The sequence below is a fragment of the Panthera onca genome, chromosome A2 (assembly GCF_046562875.1).
Source record: "Panthera onca isolate mPanOnc1 chromosome A2, mPanOnc1 haplotype 2, whole genome shotgun sequence".
NCBI classification, from domain to species: Eukaryota; Metazoa; Chordata; class Mammalia; order Carnivora; family Felidae; genus Panthera; species Panthera onca.
Window position 1 is genome coordinate 54532486 of NC_138340.1, and position 23767 is coordinate 54556252.

Below are 23767 nucleotides of genomic sequence, written 5' to 3' on the forward strand. Positions count from 1 at the left end.
TTTAAAAATCTAAAGGATTTCAGAAAGATCTGAAATAAGACCATCTTATGTATGAAATGCTACCCTGAATTTTCATAAATTGAGTGCCAATTACTGATTGTTTCTGTATTATACATACAAATGAAGCTAATATTTTAAAGTACAGAAGGAAAAAGTACATCGTTTGTATCTCCCAAATACTCAGACCAATGTCCAGCACATTAAAATGGAGAGACCATCTGGTATGGTAGGTAAAAGCAGTTTTTGAATGAAATAATGCCTAGAATACAGATGTTATTAAAACATATCTAATCAAAATGTAAATGCCTGCATTTAGTATTTAAGTTCTGAAACACTCTAGTTGTGCAACATGCTGGCAGTGAAACCATGGGCATACTTAACTTCTCTATGCCTCTGCTGCTTCATGCAGAAAAAAATAGGGCTGTTTTAGAACTAATGAGAAAACTATATAATGTGTTTAAATATATTGCCTGCTACATAATAAGCACACAATGAATGTAGCTATCATTATCACCACTCCCAAATATTTCTTGATTAATAAATATTTCAGGGGTGCCCGGGTGACTTAGTTGAGTGTTTAACTCTTGATTTCGGCTCAGGTCACAATCTCACAGTTGTGGGATTGAGTCCTGTGCTGGGGCACATGGAGCCTGCTTAAGATTCTCTCTCTCTCTCTCTCTCTCTCTCTCTCTCTCTCTCTCTCCCCCTCTGCACCTCTCCCACACTCATATGTATGCGCTCTCTCTCTCAAATTAAAATTTAAAAAATAAAAATATTTCATATATTCTACATAAAGGAAATTTAAATATTTTGATTTCTCTATCTCCAACTCAATATAAAAAAGTTACCATAAATTATGGTATTACAACAAAATATGTTGTAATATTACTCAATCAGTAAAAATCTAAAAAAGAATATTTATGGATATCTAAAAATGCTCAAGGCAGAATTTTAATAAAAAAGGATACAAAATTGTCCATTTAGTAAGATTCTAGTTTTATTTTTAAATGTTAATCTTAAAAGAACTAAATTTAAATGTTCTATGTATTTTGCATATTTAAGTAAGTAGTATATAGAGAAAACATGCCAAAATATTCGCAATACTTATTTTTGTTTTTTCCTTCTTTTACTCTGTATGTTCAATGTTTTCTACATTAAGCATGCTTCTTTCAAATTCAAAACATTTAACTTTATAACTTTCAAATCACAAAGCACTTACAGAAAAAAACTGCTTTTGTGAATTTGAAGATGACCCTTTAAATGATGTAACTGCAGGACACTGGATATGTCAACAAAATTTTTATGTGGGAAAAAGACAGACACTGGTAAATCCAAAAAGGAAGGGAACAAGAACCTTTGTGTTCAACATGTCATGATTGTTCCAACCAGGTCTCATTTCCATCATTAGGTCAAAGCCATGCTTTGTACATATTAGGCACAAATAAATACCTGCCAAATCTGAATTTAAAAAAGGAATCTAGCTTAAAGGCCAAGAACCTACTTTTAAAACTAGACTTGTTAAGTGGCAGATGGCTAAGGCAGAAGCAGCTGGCTTTCAAAACACAATGGCTACATTGGAAAATCAACTCAACATTTGTCTTAGGGTTATGTTTGTACATGCATACATGTACATGCAAGTCTGTAATAATGCTGTTAACTTAAATGGGACACAGATATCAATGTACTCAAACAATTACCACCAGTATTAAAACATTTCATCCTCAACACAAAAATAGAGGCACCCATATTTGGAATTTGAAACAATCTCTCATACTAAGATACAATAGAATAGAAGCTCTCCAAACTAATTTCCACTTAATTAACCAACTTGCCATATCATTCTCAAACTTCATTTTCTCTGAAAGACATGCAGATTTTATCCTCACAGGATAATCAGTGTTCATGGCTGGTACACTATGGTACACTCCCATATACACTTAAGCTCCTACATCAGTTTGTTAAGTTATATTCATTTATAACTAAATAATTTAATTAAATACTACATAAACCAATCAGATGAGTATAAAAGGGTCTTTTATTTCTATGAAAACACAAGTGCTTTGGAAAGACTCAAGAAAAGCACATTGCTTTTTTAAAAACGAATTTAAGGGGCGCCTGGGTGGCTCAGTCGGTTGGGCGGCCGACTTCGGCTCAGGTCATGATCTCACGGTCCGTGAGTTCGAGCCCCGCGTCGGGCTCTGTGCTGACAGCTCAGAGCCTGGAGCCTGTTTCGGATTCTGTGTCTCCCTCTCTCTGACCCTCCCCCGTTCATGCTCTGTCTCCCTCTGTCTCAAAAATAAATAAACGTTAAAAAAAAAAAAAAAAAAACGAATTTAAAGTGGGCAAAGCCTTTCAAGAGCCCCTGTTCATGCTCTGTCTCCCTGTCTCAAAAATAAATAAACGTTAAAAAAAAAAAAAAAAAAAAAAAAAATTTAAAGTGGGCAAAGCCTTTCAAGAGATTAAAATCTAAGAGGCTGTCCCACACTGCTTCACAAGTGTCACCAGGTTATCACTCCACTTTATAAAAACTTAAAAACTAGAAATTATAATCCATGCAACGAGTGAAAGGTACAAAAGTCCAATCAGTAGGTTTATATTCTAAAATTTTAAGGCCTTGGTTTTAAGTAAAATATTCAAAATACATACATACCATTTTTTGATCATAAAAACTTCAACTGACTTTTGATTAAGTGACAGACTATTATATTGGCTAATATAATATAAACCCAATTATATTGGCTAAGAAGGTAAGTAGAGTACTTTAGTTTCCAGCAATTTGTTGTTCACAAAGAGAATGTAGCCTACACTTCTAAGAAGCAAATAAAAATCTAGTCAAATTTTATAAATCACAACTAATGTTACTGCATTCTGATTTTACACATGAATAACATGAGCTTTATCTCCCAGACTGGTGATTATAAATAAAATTATTAAAACTATAAGAAGTCCATTCTTCAGCAAGTGTTAACTAAGCAAATAGCAAACTGTCTGAATGACTATTCTGCTAATTCTGAAGAATTGTCAGATCACTTAAATGTCTAGAAATAATTAACATCAATTTTTAGAAATAATCTTCTTTTTAAAATCACCAGCCAATCTTTACTAACTGCATAAAAAATAAATATTACCAATCTTTTCATGCCATTAGAGAAACAGAAATTAAAAACCCCAATGCAATACCACTCACAAACTAGAATGGCTAAATTTAAAAATGATGACAACACCAAATATTGATGAGGATGTGAAGAAACTAAAATTTTCATACACTGCTGACAGAAATGCAAAATGGCACAGTCACTTTGTAAGTTAAACATGCATCGTGATAAATATATACATGGTCTTCATTTCAGGTTCCTAGCACAGAGCTCCTGAAACCCTTGGATTTCTGGAGTGTGTGCTAATTGGATGACTAGTAGCCCCAGGATAGCTTTAGGATAGATGCAGAGTGCCAGAAAGACCAAGGCTCAATTAGAGGAGTGGAACTTTCATCCCCACCTCTCAACCTCCTGGAAAGGGAGAGGTTTTGGAAATGAGGTAATCACCAATGGCCAGTGATTTAACCAACTGTACATGCATAATGAAGCTGCCACAAAACTCCCTAAATGACACGGTTCAGAGAGCTTCCACGTTGGTGGACACTATGTGTTGGGAGGGTGGTGTACCTAGAGAGACACGAAAGCTGTGCATCACCAAACCTCCCCATCTACCTTGCCCTAGGCAGCTGTTGTACTTTGGTGGTCCTGAACTGTATCCTTTATAATAAACCAATAAATGTAAGTAAAGTGCCTTTCTGGGTTCTGTGAGCCATTCTAGTAAATAACCAAACCTGAACAGGGAGTTGTAGAATAAATTGTTGGTTGGTCAGAAGCACAGGTGGGAACCTGACACTTCCAACTGACATCTCAAGTGGAACCAAGTTCTTTAACAGTGAGATCTACATTAACTCTAACGAGTTACTGTCAGAATTTAATTGAATTGTAGGACACCCAGTTGGTGTCAGAACTGGTTGTCAGCGTGGGGAAAAAAAAAACATACATTGGGTGTCCAAAGTGTTTTTGAGTTAAAACAGGGCAGACACATTTACCATATGAATCAGAGAAATGAAAACATTAAGTCCTACATACAAAAGTTTATAGCAGTTTTATTAATAGCGAGAAAATGGACATAATCCAAATGTCCATCAACCAGGGAACAAATAAACAAATAGATACATATCAGAATACTACTCAGCAAGGAAAAGGAATGATGCAACAACTAATTCTCCAAAGCAGTACGCTAAATGAAAGAAGCCAAACACAAAAGACTACATACTGTATAATACCACTTATAATAAATTCTAGAAAAGGCAAAACAATAGTAATAGAAAGTAGATCAGTGGTAGCCAAGGATTAGAGAAAATAGGACAGACTACAGCAAAGGGGCATAAGAAATCACTGCGGGGTGATGGAAATGTTCCACATCATGACTACTGTTTTATGACCACACCTTTTTAAAACTAATCAACTGTATATTTAAAATTGGTGGGTTTTCATGGACACCTCACTGGCTCAGTCAGAAGAGTGTGCAACTCTTCATCTCAGGGTCGTGAGTTCGAGCCCCACATTGGGTATAGAGATTACTTAAATAAGTAAAAACAAAACAAAACAAAACTTAAAAAAAAATAATTGGTGGGTTTTCATAAAAATCCTAGAAGGTAGTAATTTCTCTGACATCAGTGGGAGTAACAATTTTTTAGGTATGTCTCCTGAGGCAAGGGAAACAAAAGCAAAAATAAACTATTGGGACACTTCATCAAAACAAAAAACTTCTGCATAGCAAAGGAAACAATCAACAAAAAACTAAAAGACAATCTACTGAATGGGAAATGACATATCCAGTAAAGGGTTAGTATCCAAAATATCTGTAAAGAACTTATATAACTCAATACCAAAAATACAAATAATCCAATTAACAATGTAAAGACATGAACAGACATTTCTCTAAAGAAGACATAGAGATGGCCAATAGACACATGGAAAGATGCTCAACATCATTCATCATCAGGGAAATGCAAATCAAAGCTACAATGAGATATCACCTCACACCTGTCAGAATGTCTAAAATCAAAAACACTAAAGAATTGGTGAGAATGTGGAGAAAAAAGAACTCTTGTTTACTGTTGGTAGAAATACAAATTGGTGCAGCCACTGTGGAAAACAGTAGAGGTTCCTCAAGAAATTAATAATAGAACCACAACGGCATCCAGTAATTGCACTACTGGGTATTTACCCAAAGAATACAAAAAACACTAATTTGATACATATATGCACCTGTATGTTTACTCCAGCATTATTTACAATAGCCATATTATGAAAGCAATCCAAGTAACCAATGACAGATGAATGGACAAAGAAAATATGGTACATATACACAATGGAATACTATTCAGTCATTAAAAAGAATGAAATCTTGCCATTTGCAACAACATGGATTGATCTAGAGAATACAATGCTAAGTGAAATAAGTCAGAGAAAGACAAATATTGTATCATTTTATTCACATGTGGAATTTAAGAAACAAGATGAATGATTAAAGGAAAAAAAAAAGGACAAACCAAAAGAACACTCGTAACCATAGACAACAAACAGATGGTTACCAGAGGGGAGGTGGGTCGGGGGGTTGAATGAAACAGATGAAGGGGATTAAGAGTACATTTATCTTGATGAGTAGTATTAATATATGGAATTGTTGAAATGACTATATTGTACACCTGAAACTAACACTATACTGTTAACTACACAGGGATTAAAATAAAATAATGAAGTAAAATCGGTGGATTTTTCTGTAAATACATGTATTAAAGAAACAATTATTAAAAATGTTCCCCCCTTGGCTCTCTATGAAGTTTTCTAAAGCAATATAAACACACACAATATGCTTTACTTACAATTTTTTTTTTTTTTTTTTTGAGAGTGGGGGGAGGGTGCACATGAAAGGGCAGAGGGGCATGGCGGGGTAGAGAGAGAGAGAGATCCACACCCAGTGCAGGTCTCAATCTTGACCCTGAGCTAAGATCATGACCTGAGCCAAAATCAAGAGTCAGATGCTTAAGTGACTGAGCCACCCAGGCACCCCTAATTTTTAACATGAAAGTCTATAATCACAGAATCACAAGTAAAAAAAAAAATTTTCTTAGTGTTCTCTGGTACAGATTAAGACAAATTATATAGTTGCACTGTTAGTTATTGTCAACTAGATTGTATAATCAATGACCAAATGTCCTTTTTATTTCAAAGATAACTATTATGGGGGCGCCTGGGTGGCTAAGTAGGTTAAGTGTCTGACTTGGGCTAAGGCCATGATCTCATGGTTCAGTTCATGAATTCGAGCCCCGCTTCAGATTCTATGTCTCCCTCTCTCTCTGACCCTCCCCGCTCACACTCTCTCTCAAAAATAAACATCAAAAAAAAAAAAAAAAAGGTAACTATTATGCACATAAATTTATATTATTTTCCTCATTTATACCTTTAATTTTAATGATGTGAATCATTATTCTGATGATTGCTATTCTGGTGAATATGTTATTCAGACAGGCTTAACTTTTTTTTTTTTTTTTTTTTAATTTTTTTTTTTTTTCAACGTTTTTTTTTTTAATTTATTTTTGGGACAGAGAGAGACAGAGCATGAACGGGGGAGGGGCAGAGAGAGAGGGAGACACAGAATCGGAAACAGGCTCCAGGCTCCGAGCCATCAGCCCAGAGCCTGACGCGGGGCTCGAACCCACGGACCGCGAGATCGTGACCTGGCTGAAGTCGGACGCTTAACTGACTGCGCCACCCAGGCGCCCCAGGCTTAACTTCTTAAAATGATCTACTGTCTATTACTCATTTGTTTCTAATGTCACATTTAGATGGAGAGGTTTAAAGGTTCTAGATTCAATATTTATATTTCCAGGCTAAATATTCAGTAAAATAAATTTGCCTGTGCCAGAAGCAGACACAGTATAAAAGTGAGACTGATTAATCATTAAAACTTAAGGAATACATAAAAATAAATCCAAAACACAGCAAGATGCTGACTTATAGGGCAGACCTGGCCCACAAATATGTTCAGTTTGGCTTCTATACTAACAGGTTAAAAATCAGGAAATGACTAAACTCATTTTCAAATTTCTCAAATCAGAAGACCTGGCAAGACTGGGCTCACAGTCCTAAATCACAACTATCAGCTAAAGCTAAGAAGACATTGCCCCTTTAGACAGGACTTGTACTCTCCACTTTGTCCTAGCCCCATAACATGACTTCACTCATTGTTACTACCTGCCTGGCTACATGTACCTAAGTTTTCAAACCTTACCAGAACTATTTCTACTATGTGCCTTAACTAAGTTATTTTCATAAAACTAAGTTATACAAAAAGAGCTCCCCCTAAATTTGTTAAGCCTAGTTCTCCCATCCAGGCAAACCTAAAAAACCTGTTTATTAAGAGTAAATTATAAGAATGCATGCACTTTATGACAGAATGCAAAATGTATACTGAATGCTGATGATGTGGCACAGTATATGAAAATTATAACCAATTTAGTATATTCCCATGCTAAGCAGACAAACCCAGATTCTAGAACTTTCTTGCCTTCATTAATGTAAGAAAGTCAATTCATGTGCAAAACCAAAACAAGAATCATCTTTGCTCCTCTACCATAAAACTGAGCCCTTAATACACAAAAGGCACATGAAAGATACTGAAGGTTTTAGCAAAAGGGTAAAATAAACAGAACATAGCAATATGTTAGGAAGCAAATAGGAATAGAATTATAGGGATCCATTCATTAGCTAGAATGAGTATTACTCATCCCATGTATTTAATGGGGAAAAAAAACTATTTTTTACCACAACTTTGAGGTCCTTGCTATCTCTTTTTAGCTACCAAAAAGAAGTTTGGAGAGTCTTAGATATAAAGAACAGTAAGTTAACAGAAAAAGGAAATCTGGCAGACTTACCCGCTCTATAGTTGCCTCATCCCCTGGCAGACATGCAGCAGCAGCAGCACAAGCTATTTCCATCATAGCAGAGCTGGTTGGAGCATCAGTTGTAGATGAAGACCTGGGTCGGCCCGACTGCATAACAGTTGTCATCTCCTGGCCAGATTTCCTGTTGATTTGGGGGCTTCCCTTTGGGGCCTCTGGCTTGCCCCGCCTACTATGTAAGCTTGTCCCTCTCTTCATCTTGGGTGGCACTCGAATCTGCTGCAGGACACGATTCAGAGCTGTGGGGTGGGTGGGGACACCATCAATCTCAGCACATGCGTTCTGGCTTTCCAGATCCATTTCAGGTTCTGGATCTGCCTGAATTTGTTGCACATCGTGTGGAGACACTGATGACCTCCTGCGCTGGTGCTGGAAGAGATGCTTCAAGCCTTGGCCAATCACATTAATGTTCTCCAAAGCATTGTGGGTCATTTTAGACAGCTTCTGTTCTGATTCTGTCTGCTTTCTGGCCTCGGCATCTTGGGATTTGCCTCCAGGATCAGGGTCCTCATATAACTGTTCACTGCCCGAAGGCTCCATCAGTAGATTTAATATGCTTATTTGCAAACTCAAAAAATTTTAAACACACCAAGACTGTCAAATTAGGTAGGCATTTGCTTCAACAGTAACTACACATGCAGCTGTGAGACGGAGGCTTCATGCCTATCTAATGCTTAAAAAAAAAAAAAAAGAAGAAGAAGAAAAGCAAAGAAAGAAAGAAAAGAGCATCTTATTATAAGTCCATGCAGAATTTTCAGTGTTAAAGAAAAAAACATGCCACTAGCCAAACAAACAGGCAATATCATTAAGCAATCTTTAATCAGAAGATTAAAAGACAGTTTTCTAGATAATGGGTAATGATTATTTTCTGGAATAGGAAAAAAGCTAAAAGTAAGTACACAGCAAATGAAAATAGCAATGTTAAAAAAAAAAAATCCCAACAGGTTTCAACATATGAAGAACTGAATACCAGGAGTCTTCTTGGGATGGAAACCATAATAATAGTTCACAGAACAGCCATTACTTGGGAAATCAAGAAGGAACAGACCATTCATACGTACAGTCTAGATAAGGCAATTTAATTCCTCTCAGTCACAACCACAGTTAATTGTCCATATGCTGAAACTCAGCAAAGTAAATTCAAAGAATAATAGTGAGAAGTGGACATCCCAATCTAACTGTGGATTTTAATGGAAAAGAGAAATTTCTTGTTACCAATCATATTCATCAGTCACTGGTAAACAGGGGTGTTTATTGAGAAGAAAATGGAAACAAAAATCTTGCAAGTTGAATTCTCCGCTGAACACAAAGGACCATCTGGCACCATATGAGCAAACGATCCAGGCAGAATCTGTCTCTACAGAAACTAGAGCTTTGCCCTGTACCAACTATCAAGAAGAGAGCTTCAGAGTCACTCCAGAGGTGGGGAACAAGAAACAAGACAGTTTACATTTCAAATGGACAAGTGTTGAACAGCTGGGAGTTGGTCCCCACCCCCACCCTACCCTACGAAAAAGAGATTCAAAGAAATCCTTTTCTTTGAATAGTGTCATCTCTGACAGAAGCTTCTCACATATCCACACAAATTAAAAGCAACGAAGTAACACAGTAACTGGGTAGACGGAAGAGTAGAGAAAAAGAAAGGTTAAAATGCAATCACACACCAATATTAAATGCAGGAAATTAAAAGGAAGCTGAAACTAAGAGATGTAAAGTCAGCAAAACTGCCATGGTTATGGAAATCACATGCAAAAAAAAGGAAAGGAGATGGTAGGGATGAGATTTTTCTTAATGGAAAGAAACAGTACTTTTGTATTGAGGTTCTGCAAATATATAAGTTTGTATTAATGCACAGAACCTGAGGACAAAATATGATATAGGATGTTCTTTATTTCCCTATTTTCCCTCAATTTTTTGTTCAACGAGCTTTAAAACTCCCTACACTACCAAGTACTTTGAACAGCCTAAGTCACTACTAGTAAGGCCCTATGGGGGTCATGTTCTGGGGATATGGAGACTCCTTGCCACCAAGTAGCAATCTAGAAGGCATAAACTAGCTGGAATGTAAGAGTTAACTGTGAACTAAAGGATACTAGAGTTCAGAGGGGTAGGAATGTAAACCCTCTAGTTTTCTTCTTGGTAACTACTCTCAGAAGGAAGACCTTCTTACCGTGTATATGGCACTGTCATTGTGGCTCTGCTGTCCATATTCTTTCATACTTATTTACTCATCTCCTGACCTCTTCATGACTCAGAGGCATAAACATCACAACAGACTTAAAGACATTTATCTCTCACCAGTACCTTCCCACTTTCTAAATACCACAAAATTCTTTGCTCCTAAATTAGGCAAATGAGTAGCAGTCATGAGAACAGGAAATTTCACTGCTTTTTGCTTAAACTCTTTGTGGTCATGCTGAAATCCTGCCATACCACCGGGGCCTCTTGCCCTTTTCTGATTGCACATTGCTTTTGTTTTTCCTCTTCCCATTGAGGGAGCTCAGAATGAAACCCTTAATCCTTATTAGTTAATGACTGTCTTGGCCTTTACTGGAGTTTTCTGGGGCTCCTTGAGGGCAAAAATATTGCCAATATTGCCAGTAGTACATATATTTAATTATACTCACCTTCACTCATGAGTTTGTGGAGCACACTAATAGTTATTGAATTATTTCCACCCTACAAAGCATTGAGCCCTCAGAGAAGAAGGGCTATGTAACCAAGATACTCCAGTAACTAATCTGGGCAATTGAGACCCTGAGGAGATGGGAAGATGTGAAAGCAGCAGACTAATAAGGTAGTAATTTACCTTCCTCCTTATTTGTATTCCATTAGCTAAATAATACAACTGATTTTTTTGTTGTATCTGGAAGCAAAAGATAGAAGTTTCTCCCATGAGAGTAAAAGATACCACGATTAAAGGAATGGTGTCAAAGTTAGCTGGAAAACCAAATAAATAACGTACTTTACTTGTCCTATATATAAAGACGTTACCTGTAAACCTGTTTCTTTGGGCAGTGTTATAAGCTAATCAAATGGCCATCTGATAATTTAAAAAAAAAGGGGGGGGGGGGGGAAACATAATACATTTTTAACATAACTTCATTTGAGATTTCACTAGCATCTGTACATCATCTTTATTTTCAAACAACTGGAAATGATGACTGATTACAAATAAAAAAATAACAGCATTCCTAAGAAAACCTAGAAACAGAGTGTCAATTTCCAAGCCAAAGCTTGCACAGGCTATCTATACAGCTGCAAAGGTTATATACAACAGTAATAAATTCTGGGATTTCTAAAGGCAAGACATACCTGAGTCATACTAAGCAGAGGCCTATTTAGCATGGAACCGTAAAAAACCAAAATTAAGCTTTAAACATCAAGTTCTAATGTAAGAATTTTTAAAAACAACCTGTTGCACTGACTCTAAAATGTACTAGTATTTATACTTGTATCTATTATCTGCATTACTGCTGTGATAACAATACAAACAAAAAATATGGTCAAAATTTTGAAGCTTGTTAAAATTTTCTGTAGGTCAACAGAAAATCTTTAAGGCTACCTTTTAATATACACCAAATATGATGGAAGGTCAAATACTGTGTCCAAAATACCAAAGACAGTGATGGTATACTGCTGACAGTAAGAATGCAAGCACTAAACAAATTCAATAATGTCAAAATTTTTTAGGACTCCCTTATTTTCTCCTTTAAGACAGCAAATTCAAATAAATAACCCTGCTCAGTTTATAAAACTCTCCAAACAATATATTGAGATGCCTGGTTTAACACAAGTTCAATCATAAAGTATCATAAGATAGAAATGTTGGCTTCACTTTTATTCACTCAGCTTCTCTGAAAAGTAAAGTTTTTATAAGTAAACCAGAAGAAGTAAAGAAAGAGAAAAGGGAGTAGAAGGATGTAAGGAAAAAGAGGGGAAAGAATACAAAGTAAGGAAAAGAGAAGGAAAAGGTAGCTATCTACAGACAAGGTATTTCAGAGAACTTTGTTAAATTCTCCGAAATTTTAACAATTTTTCTAGAAAAGACATAATACACCATTACTTCACATTCAAGAAACAATCTACTCTGAATTAAAATCAGAAATAAGTTTAAAAGTTATGTTTTAAAACTCTGGCAAATGTTTAGGAGGGTGCTCTGGAAAACCATTCAAATTATATATAAATTATCTTTATTTCTTTTTTTCTTTACTTTTTTTTTTCTTTTCTGATAGATATGGTGACCAAAGCTTTTTGGCTTGGCTATTAACCAAGTTATTTCACTAACCATAAAGAGTTGTATACTTGCCTTTATCACTCTTCTTCAAGCACTTCTAAGGTGTACAGGAATCCTTTCAGGAAAAGCTGAAAGTGAACATTAAGAATTACAAAGTGAAAAACTTAGATGGGTAGCTTATCTATTACATAGACACAGAAAAAAACTGAGTTTATATGTTTATGTTAATATTTATCTTTCACTGGTAGGAGTAGGGTAATTTTTTCTAATATTTTTCAGTGTCTTCTAATTTTTCACAAATGTTACGAAGAAAAATTATAATCAACAAAGAAGATATTTTTGAAAAAAGTGCTAACTTGTTAGTACTTAAGGAAGTGCACATGTAATAAATAGCAATGAATATTTTTACACTCTCATACTGAATTAGGAATGGCTATTAATTTTAAACTTAAAATGAAATGCAAAGCAAGCACATAAAGACAATTTTATAAGCAAATATTTTTTCAAGTAGTTCGCAATTCTAGATCTGTAATATTGCATTCAAAGCTAACTCTTAAAAACTGTATCTACCATGTACAATTGAGAATCAAGATGCACGAAAATTGAAATTTTTGTGGAAAACGACCTTCTGACAGCCATTACCAGAGAAACTATTTAATTAAACAAGTATTGGGGGAGCATTTGTTTTATGCTCAGCATTATACAGACCAAGTGAAAGCATATTACCCTGCCCTTGAGGAACTCACAATCTGGGACGGAAAGTCAGATTCCTTTCGTACTTAAAACGAAAGGAAACTAGCACAAAACCATATTATTAAGCTAAAATGTGTGAAGAAAACTGCAATTAATATTAGAAGATCAGTTAAGAACAGATTTGTTCAGGAAAGCTTCATGAAACTTTTAACTGAGCTTTGAAGGATGAGAAAATGGATGAATAAGCAGGAAGATATGGACCAAGATTTCCATCTAGAAGAGCAGTAAACACAATATGTTTGGGGGCCAGTAAAGATGCTAGATGACTCTACTGGTCTATATACATTCCTAAGGCAACTGAAGAATGGGGTGGCTGGTGGGTAGATGTGAGAGAGGACTTCCTATCACAGTCTTTTGTACCTTTTGAATTCTGTGCCTTACGACTATTATTACATATTGAAAAATAAACATATTTTTAAAAAGGAAGGAATCACATGTTTTAATCTCTGGGTAAACATTTAAAAAGTAGTAAAATAATACATAATTACTATGATAATAGAAAGGAAATACAAATTAAAATGCCCAAATGAATGCAAAAAGGAGGGTAGATCACAGAACAAGTAGAACTTAATATAAAAGCAAAACATAAGGTGTCAAATAGAAGCTCAAATATTCCAGTAACTACACTAATATAATCAGACCAAAAGACAAAAATTATTGCACTAATAAAGAACAAAACTCAACTATTACGGTGTTCACAAAAATCACTCCTAAAATAAAACAGCTAAAAATAGGGGTGCCTGGGTGGCTCAGTCGGTTGAGCATCAGACTTCAGCTCAGGTCATAATTTGTGACTTGTGACATAATTTGAACTCGTGAGTTCAAGCCCTGCACTGGGCTCTGTGCTAACAGCTCAGAGGCTGGAGCCTGTTTTGGATTCTGTGCTTCCCCCTCTCTCTGCCCCTCCACCGCTCCCACTCGTCTCTGTCTCTCTCAAAAATAAACAAACATTAAAAAAAAGGCAGGGAGGCACCTGGTTGGCTCAGTTGGTTAAGCACCTGACTCTTGGTTTCAGCTCAAGTCACAATCTCACAGTTTCATGAGTTTGAGTCCCACTTCGGTCTTGGGATTCTTTCTCCCTCCCTCCCTCCCTCCCTCTCTCTCTCTCTCTCTCTGCCCCTCCCCTGCTCACACTGTCTTGGTCTCTCTCAAAAATAAATAAACTTAAAAAAAAAAAAAACAGTTAAAAAGTATAGAAAGGTCATACAGACATAAACTAAAAGAAAGCCTCTCTAGCCATATTAATAGTACTCAAAGTAGACTTTAATAAAAAAAGCATTTATAGGTGTATAATTCATAGAATTCAAGGATAACTCATGAGTAAGATATAACAATTTAAGATTCGTACGCACGTAATAACATAGCCTTCAAATATATAAAGTGAAATTTGGAAAAATTACAAATAGTGAAAAATATCCATAATCATAATGGGGAAACTTTTAACAACTCTGAGTAGCTGACCAATGACTCAGAAAGAGATTAGAAAAGGATAAAAATACAGATTTGAATAGCATGATTAACCAGACCTACACTACCCAATAACTGAAGAATAAATACTCTATCAAGCACAGAGATCTTTTACCAAAATTGATCATATGCTGAGCCCTAAGGTAAGTCTCACAAGTTACTCTGTGACCACAGTGTGGATTCCTAATGTTCAGAGAGTGAAAAGAATCACACTCTTCCTACCCGAACCCCATTTTCTCTTGATCTAACCTCTAGCAATACAGCAGAGATGGGAAGTTGGGCCACACGGGTGAAGGTGGGAAGGAAATACAGGCTTCCAGTTATGGAATAAGTCATGGAAATAAAAGGCACAGCATAAGGATACAGTCAATGTAACAAAGTAATATCAATGTAAAGACACAGATGGTAGTTATACTTGAGGTGAATGAACATAGCATAATGCATAAGCTTGTCATATCACTAAGCTGTATACCTGAAACTAATGTAACACTGTTATGTCAACTATACTCAAAAAAACATACATACATAAATTTTTAAAATACAGCAGGGATAGAGCAACACAGAGGCTGGACAAATACCCAAAACCCGGAAAAAGGGAAAGCTTTCTCTCCAACTAAAGGAAATATAGTCCCAAGAGCATGGGAGAATTCCACTGCAGTTAGGAGGATTTAAAATATAATTTTGACAAACTGCTTAAGACTGAATGTGGGCTAACATGAGGCTGGAAAGCCCCTGGGGGCTGCAATCGTAAGAGTTCTCACCCTGATGTACGCTTTTTTCCAGGAACTTCAAAAGAATCTCTAATGCAGGGGCGTGGATCTGACAATATGCAGAAAAAGCTCCTCATCCTTGCCCTCACCCATACCTATGGAGCTTGAAGAGTAGAATAGCCAATGCCAATCAGCCGAGATCTATTTCCCCCATCTCCCTATGGAACAAAAGGCTTAATCTGCAAAGAAAAATTCATCAAATACCCAGAGGACACTGGTAGAATCCCACTAGAGCTGAAGGAAAGAAAAAGAGACTGAGGATACTGACACACAATTTTCACTCTCTGTAAAGTAACAATAACCTTAATGCAGGGTGAGAGAGGTTTGAAAAACCTTAACTTTAAAAACCTTACGTTTTAGGGGTAACTGGGTGGCTCAATCGGTTAAGCAAATGACTTTGGCTCAGGTCATGATCTCCCGGTTGGTGACTTAAAGCCCAAGTCAGGATCTGTGCTGATAGCTCAGAGCCTGGAGACTGCTTCAGATTCTGTGTCTCCCTCTCTCTCGCCCTCCCCCACTCACACTCTCTCTCTCAAAAATAAACATGAAAAAAAATTTTTAATAAAAAAATAAGTAAAATCCTTAGGTTTTAAAAATTAATCTAGACACTGCAGGTGGGTAAAAAGAAAGAAGAGGAGAAACTCTACCCAAGGAAGTGGAATGTAAAGTTTTGTAATGTAAAGCATTTTGTAATGTAAAGCATCTACAAAACCCAGATTCTAACATCTGCCTAAATCTGAGGCTTAACAGACCATCAAGAATTCCTCTTATCCTCCATTACCACACTAACAAGCTCCAAATAAAAATAACAGTGGAATATAGCTGCAAGAGACAGACTCTGAGAAACAGTATAGAGGGAAAATCCAAAGCTAAGCATGGAGATAAGGGACGCTAGGAGACAAAGGACACTAGAAAAACTTGAAGTCTCTGGGTTCCCATGGCAAGAACAAATATCAACTCTGGTAACCATGGCAATAATAAACTTCAAATATAGCCCAACCCCTAACAAATTAACACAAATTCCACCTTAAATGAGAGCAGAAAAAGGGATGCCTGGGTGGCTTAGGTGAGCATCTGGACTCTTGATTTTGGCTCAGGCCATGATGCCAGGGTCTAGCAGAAATTTGCAGTCTTCTTCAAGCATATAAAGTATTTACTTCAGTATCTCCTATCCTATACAGTATGTTCAGCTTTCAACAAAAAAATTATGAAGTATGCCAAAAACACAGCTTGAAGAAACAAAGCAATCATCAGAACTAGATTCAGATATGACAGATTTTGGACCTAGAAGGGAATTTATAAATTCAGAGACATGGAAATTATAAGAAAGGATCAAGTGGAAATTCTAGAAATAAAAACAGTAACAAAGAACAAAAGTTTATTAGTAGACTTGAAACAGCCGAAAAAAGAATCAGTGAACTTGAAGATAAGCTAACAGAAATTACCCAAATTGAAAAGTAAAGAAGAAAACACAGTAGGAAAATAAAACAGTAGAGAACATCTGAGAACTGTGGGAAAATCAAACAATGTAACATACACATACTTAGAATGGCAGGAGACAGAAAGAATGGAGAAGAAATATTAGAATGCCCAAGAACTAAGCAAAATTAGTGACAAGGCACCAAACTACAGACTTAAGAAGCTCCAAAAACAAATAAGATAAATATATCCTCCCCCACCAAAATACACATGCCTGGGCCTATCATATTTAAATTGCTGAAAGGCAAAGAGAAAATCTTGAAGATAGCAAGAGAGGGGAAAACATATTGCATACAGAGGAACAAAAATAAGGATTATAATAAACTTTGTCAGAAACGTTGCCAAGTAAGAAGACAATGGAGTGACAACTTAAAAATGTTGAAAGAAAAAAACTGCCCAGCCAGTACTCTATATCAAGTAAAAATATTCTTCATAAGGAGAAATAAAGACTCTCTCAGACAAACAAAAACAGAGAATTCATTGCCAGCAGACCCACCATACAAGAAATATTAAAGGAAATTCTTCAGGCAGAATGGATACAGGTGAAAAGCTTGGATCTACACAAAAAATGAATAAACGAAAGTACAATAAAGTCTTTCCTCTTTCAGATTTTTTAAAAAAAAATTTTTAACGTTTATTCATTTTTGAGAGATGGAGAGAGACAGAGCATGAGTGGTGGAGGGGTGGAGAGAGAGGGAGACACAGAATCGGTAGCAGGCTCCAGGCTCTGAGCTGTCAGCAAAGAGCCTGATGTGAGGCTTGAACCCACGGACCACGAGATCATGATCTGAGCTGAAGTCGGATGCTTAACTGACTGAGCCACCCTGGCACCCCTCTCTTTCAGATTTTTAATTACTCTAAAATACAATTGTTTGGAGCAGTGAACAACGTACTGGTTATTTATAGCATATGTAATAAAATATATTAAACAGTGACAGTGAAAGGAAGAGTTAGGAACATAAAATATTAAGATACATGCACTACATGTGAAGTGGTATAATTTGAAGGTATACAAAAATTATTTTATTTATTATTTTTTTTTAACGTTTATTTATTTTTGAGACAGAAAGAGACAGAGCATGAACAGGGGAGGAGCAGAGAGAGAGGGAGACACAGAATCAGAAGCAGGCTCCAGGCTCCGAGCTGTCAGCACAGAGCCCGACGCGGGGCTCGAACTCACGGACCGTGAGATCGTGACCTGAGCCAAAGTCGGCCACTTAACCGACTGAGCCACCCAGGCGCCCCCTAAAATTATTTTAAAACATATACTGTAAATCCAAAGACAACAACTAAAAACCATTTTAGGTGAGTATAAATAAGTCAACAGGGAGGATATAATACTAATAAAAAGCTCAATTCACACTACAGAAGGCAAAGGAAAAAAGAAATGCAACAAATATAAACAGCTAGCAAGATGGTAAGTTTTATTCTAACTAATTAATAATTACTAAATAGTTATTAATAATAACTGATTAATAATTAAATGATTACTTTAATAATATGGTCTAAAAAAACACCAGTTAAAAGACAAATTGTCAGACTGGATGAAAAAGCATGATCAAGCTAAAAGCAATCTACAAAAAGTCCACTAAATATAAAGATTAAGGAGCGCCTGGGTGGCCAGTCGGTTAAGCATCCAACTTTGGATTAGGTCCTGATCTCATGGTTCATGAGTTCGAGCCCCATGTCAGGCTCTGTGCTGACAGCTCAGAACCTGGAGCCTGCTTCAGATTCTGTGTCTCCTTCTCTCTCTGCCCTCCCCCACTCACACTCTGTCTCTCTGTCTCTCTCAAAAATAAATAGACATTAAAAAAAACCTTTTTTTTAATATATAAAGATTTAGATAGGAAAAGGTAAAACAATAGAAAAAGATACCATACACTCACCAAAAGAAAGTACAGCCAAATCAATTTCAAAGCAGACTTCAGAATCAGAAAGACTGTCTAGGATAAGAGGGCCACTACATAATGATAAATGGGTCAATTCTCCAAGAAGAATGTAACAATCATAAATACATATGCACTCTAAAATAAGAGCTTTAGGGGCGCCTTGGTGACTCAGTCAGTTGAGCATCCATCCGACTCTTGATTTCAGCTCAGGTCATGGTCCTGGGGTGGTGGGATTGAGCGCCAAATTGAATTCCATGCTAAGCATGGAGCCTGTTTGCATTGGTCTCCCCCCCCCCCCCCCCCCCCCCCGCCTTCTGCCCATTTCCCTCACTTGTGCTCTCTCTCTGGAATTAAAAAAAAAAAACAAACTATTAAAATAAGAACTTTAAAATACATGAGACAAAAACTGATGGATCTAACAAGAGAAACAGACAAATCTACAATTATAGTTAAAGAGTTTTGGGGTGCCTGATGGCTCAGTCAGGTGAACGTCTGACTCCTGATTTTGTCTCAGGGTCATGAGGTCATAAAGTCAAGCCCTGCATCGGGCTCCACACTAAGCTTAAAGCCTACTTGGGATTCTTTCTCTTCTCCTCTCCCCTAACTCTCTCTCTAAAATAAAATAAAATAAAATAAAATAAAATAAAATAAAATAAATAAATAATAAATAAATAAATAAATAAATAAATAAAAAGACTTTCAACTCAGTAACTGTTAAAACAAGTAGGCAGAAAATCAGGAAGGAGACCTCGATAGTACTACCACCTAACTTACATGACATTTGCAAACACTTTACCCAATAACTGGTAAATACACATTCTTTTCAAGTGCACTTGGAACACTCACAAAGACATATTATATTCTGGGCCATAAAATAAACCTCAACACTATTTTTTTGTGCTCGCTTCGGAAGCACATATACTAAAATTGGAACGATACAGAGATTATCATGGCCCATGTGCGAGGGTGACGCGCAAATTCGTGAAGCATTCAGTATTTTTACAAAACAGAAGAGACTCATAAATATGGAGAACAAACTGAGGGTTACTGGAGGGGTTGCGGGAGGGGGGATGGGCTAAATGGGTAAGGGGTACTAAGGAATCTACTCCAGAAGTCATGGTTGCACTATATGCTAACTAATTTGGATGTAAATTTTAAAAAATAAAAAATAAAATTTAAAAAAATAAATAAAATATTGTTTTTTATGATGTAAAGTACATTCTCAGATCACAATGAAATTACATTAAAATCAATTAGCAAAAGATCTGGGAAAGTTGCCCCAAATACTTGGATATTAAACAATATACTCCTAAATAACCCATGGGTAAAAGAGGAAGCCTAGAAAAAAACAGAAATATTTTCAAATAAGTGAAAATGGAACATCAAAACTTGTGGGATGTTAAAACAGTGCCCAGAGAAAAATTTATAGTTTTAAATGCATATACAGTAAAACCTTGGATTGCGAGTAACTTGCTCTGTGAGTGTTCTGCAAGACGAGCAAACATTTCTAATAAATTTTAACTTAATGAGTGATGTCTTGTAATACAAGTAGTATGTGACACCGAACATCACATGATTACATCATCACAACTGAGCCAATGGTTCTTCTCTCTCCCGCTGTCTCTCTCTGCAGGATTGTGGATGATTGTCTCCCATGCTCAGATGCTCTGTCTCAGGCCGCAGCGTTCGGCAGAAATCAGGGTTTTTCAGAAGGTTGGAAGGTACCCACGACTGGCACTAGTGTATTTTTTCGTCACTTCAAAGCACCTATAGACAGTCCTTTGCTTTTCCATACAAGAGTAAGCTTAGGAATGCTTTGCTTCATTCTAGGTCAGGCTGCCTGCAGACATAGACCCTTTCCTCTGCTGCCTTGTTGCCAGTTACATTAAATACAGTATCTGACAGCAGTTTATTAATACTGTACTGTAGTCAACATCTTTGTGAGTGTATACAATGGCCCCCATGCAGAAAAAGATTCCACTGGGCCAAAAGACAGCAGTGATTCCATTAGTGATAGTGAACCCTCCTCCTCTCACACCAGTCAGGAAGGTTTTCAAGGTAAGTGCAGGCTAATTTATTTTTCTTTATATTTTGTATTTTCTTTACTATTTTATATTATATTACAGTATTGTAATCATTTTTATATGAATATTTTTGGGTTGTAGAATGAATCATCTGAGTTTCCATTATTTCTTATGGGGAAATTCACTTTGATACACAAGAGCTCTGGATTACAAGCATGTCTCCGTGATGAATTATGTTCACAAACCAAGGTTTTACTGTATTAAAAAAAAAGACCTAAAATCAATAATTTAAGCTTCTACTTTAAGAAACTTAGAAGATCAAATTAAATCTAAATCAAAGTGAAAGTGAAAGAAAAAAATAATAAAAATTAAGGCAGAAATCAATGAAACTGAGAACAGAAACACAATGGAGAAAAATAAATGAAAGCAAAAGCTGGTTCTTTGAAAAGATCAATAAAATTAATGAACTAGTTGTAGCCAGGCTAACCAAGAAATGGGAAAGACACAAATTACCACTAACTGGAATAAAAGAGAGGGGACATTAACACTGACACAACAGATATTAAAAGGGTAATAAATACAACAAACCCCTCTATGCCCATAATTTTGATAGCTTAGATGAAATGAACCAATTCCTTCAAAGGTGACACAAACTACAAAACCTATACAAGGAGAAATAGATAACCTGGATAACTCTGTATAAAGTGAATTTGTAGTAGTAACCCCTCAAAAAAAGGGAAACTCCAGACCCAGATGGTTTTACTGATTAATTCTACCAACTATTTCAGGAAGAAATAATGATTCTGCAAAATCTCATAGAAGAGGGAACATTTCATTTCATGAGGCCAACATTACTCTAATACTAAAATAAAACAAAGACATTACCAAAAAAAAAAAAATTACAGATCAATACTCTTAAGTGAACGTATATATATGAAAACCAAAAAAAATATTAGCCTAGGGATGCAAAGCTGACTCAACACTAAAAAAAGCAATCAATGTTAATTCACAGTATCAGACTAAATAAGAAAGCCGTATGATCATAACAGATACAGAAAAGGCATTCAAGTAAATTCAACATTTATGACAAATACTCTCAAAAAAATTAAGAGAAGGGAAATCCCTTAGCCTAATACAGACTATCTATGAAAAATCTACAAAAATTTAGAAAAATAACATAGGTGGAAATAACATTGCCATGAATTTTAGGAGTGAATGAAGATACAGGAATATACATGCAGAATGTGGACTACTTGTCATTTAGCATCCACACAGAGCTTATATTAGGCATGAATATATATACAGAAAATGTTTGAAACCTACAAATCCTATAATGCAGATGGAGGAATAAATTCACTAGGTTTTGGGTTTATTTTTTAAACTTCATTTTCAGGAACGTACAGATCAAATCCAGGGTTTGCATTGGTAGTTTTTACCTTGTCTTTCTGCCTCTCCCCTCTTCTCTTACCATTCCTGAAAGGTATCCACAAGAACATCCTTGGTTCATTCTGCCTTAGTTCTAATACAACTTGTGAACTTATAACCACCTGCATCTTTTGATCTGCATCCCAAAATCTGGTCTAAGAAGGAAACTGATGAAGAAGTGAATCCTCTACTTTAGCATTCTGACTTAACTCATGAACTAATAAAAATGAAAGCTCTTAACCGTCAAAATACTCCCTTCTTTGATGACACCTATGATCTGAAAATTAGACCCCTTTTTATTCTGAAGACATAGCCTGGTCCCCGCAGAAAAGAAAAATGGAGAGAGGGGAGGATATATATGAGGCTAGTTATTCAGCATACGTAAAGGATAGCTGTTTTATTTATTTTTTTTTTTAAATTTTTTTTTCAACGTTATTTATTTATTTTTTTTTGGGACAGAGAGAGACAGAGCATGAACGGGGGAGGGGCAGAGAGAGAGGGAGACACAGAATCGGAAACAGCCTCCAGGCTCCGAGCCATCAGCCCAGAGCCCGATGCGGGGCTCGAACTCACGGACCGCGAGATCGTGACCTGGCTGAAGTCGGACGCTTAACCGACTGCGCCACCCAGGCGCCCCAAGGATAGCTGTTTTAGGGGTGCCTGGGTGGCTCAGTCAGTTGAGCGTCCGACTTCGGCCCAGGTCATGATCTCGCGGTCTGTGAGTTCGAACCCCGCGTCGGGCTCTGTGCTGACAGCTCAGAGCCTGGAGCCTGTTTCAGATTCTGTGTCTCCCTCTCTCTCTGCCCCTCCCCTGTTCATGCTCTGTCTCTCTCTGTCTCAAAAATAAATAAACGTTAAAAAAAAAAGGATAGCTGTTTTAAAAACAAGCCTAGATTATGAATCACAGTGCATTAAGAATGCTCTAGAACTCCTATATGGGTCAGGTCTTAAATCCCATTTTGTGTTGTGTGTGGGTTAAAGATGTACAAATAAGCAAGTACGAAACATAGAAAAACCATATTAATAGAAGAAAAAAGGGAGAGAGAATATCTTGATGAAAAAGTATAGATAATCTATAATTAATCTGTCTACAGATATTCCCACCAACTCCCAAAAAGATTACTCTTTACTCCCATGGGTAATTACAATCTCAAGAAGAAGGGGAGGAAAGGAAAGATATCTGGGTTTTCTAAGAAGCCTATAATCCTCAAATACTTTTTGAAATAAAGATGCACAAGTAAATACTATAAAGTATAAACCAGGTATCTATTATCAAAAGTGAATAGTTAATAACCAATAAAGGGAATGAGGCAAATCCTTGCAAATGAAGCTGAAAGAGGGAGCATTTAATCACCTAGTTAAGCAGTTTTGACAAGGGTTCTCAGAAGAGGCCAGAGAAATGTCCCCGAAGAGTCTAAGAATGTACAATGGCAAGAGTCCTGAAATAGCAGGGAAAATATCTTGAAAAACCTTCAAAAGAAAAACATCATGTGACCTGTGAGGAAAGGTGGGGGCGGGAAGGTCGGTGTCTCCCAAATACTTCAGTGTAAGGGCAGGCAAAAGGGGGGCAAAAGTTTTCTCATGTATGTTCTTTTCAAACTAAGAATAAAATTCTTTAAGTTTCCTCCTATGGCAATTCTCTCTCTCTCCAAACATATCCAAAAGAAACTTAAATGTCATATACTTCAAGCTATTTTTCATTTTTCATCACATACAAC

General features: G+C 36.4%; 1 protein-coding gene and 1 non-coding gene across 9 annotated transcripts in view; one reads left to right on the forward strand and one right to left on the reverse strand.

The window, feature by feature from the left end:
• TMCC1 (transmembrane and coiled-coil domain family 1) overlaps positions 1-23767 on the reverse strand; it is a 252409-nt gene that overhangs the window by 178707 nt on the left and 49935 nt on the right. For 3 of the 8 annotated variants that reach the window (XM_078442723.2, XM_060631837.2, XM_078442725.2), the window contains 2 exons: positions 12315-12370; positions 7979-8678 (listed from right to left, as the gene is read on the reverse strand). In XM_078442723.2, the coding sequence (XP_078298849.1) occupies positions 7979-8545 (567 nt within the window). In that variant the 5' untranslated portion in view covers positions 8546-8678; positions 12315-12370. The remainder of the gene's footprint in view (positions 1-7978; positions 8679-12314; positions 12371-23767) is intronic. The other 5 variants (XM_078442728.2, XM_078442727.1, XM_078442729.2 and 2 more) reach the window with 2 other exon arrangements.
• LOC132679935 (U6 spliceosomal RNA) lies at positions 19498-19601 on the forward strand. The gene has a single exon (XR_009610421.2). It is a non-coding gene; the product is annotated as a U6 spliceosomal RNA (small nuclear RNA).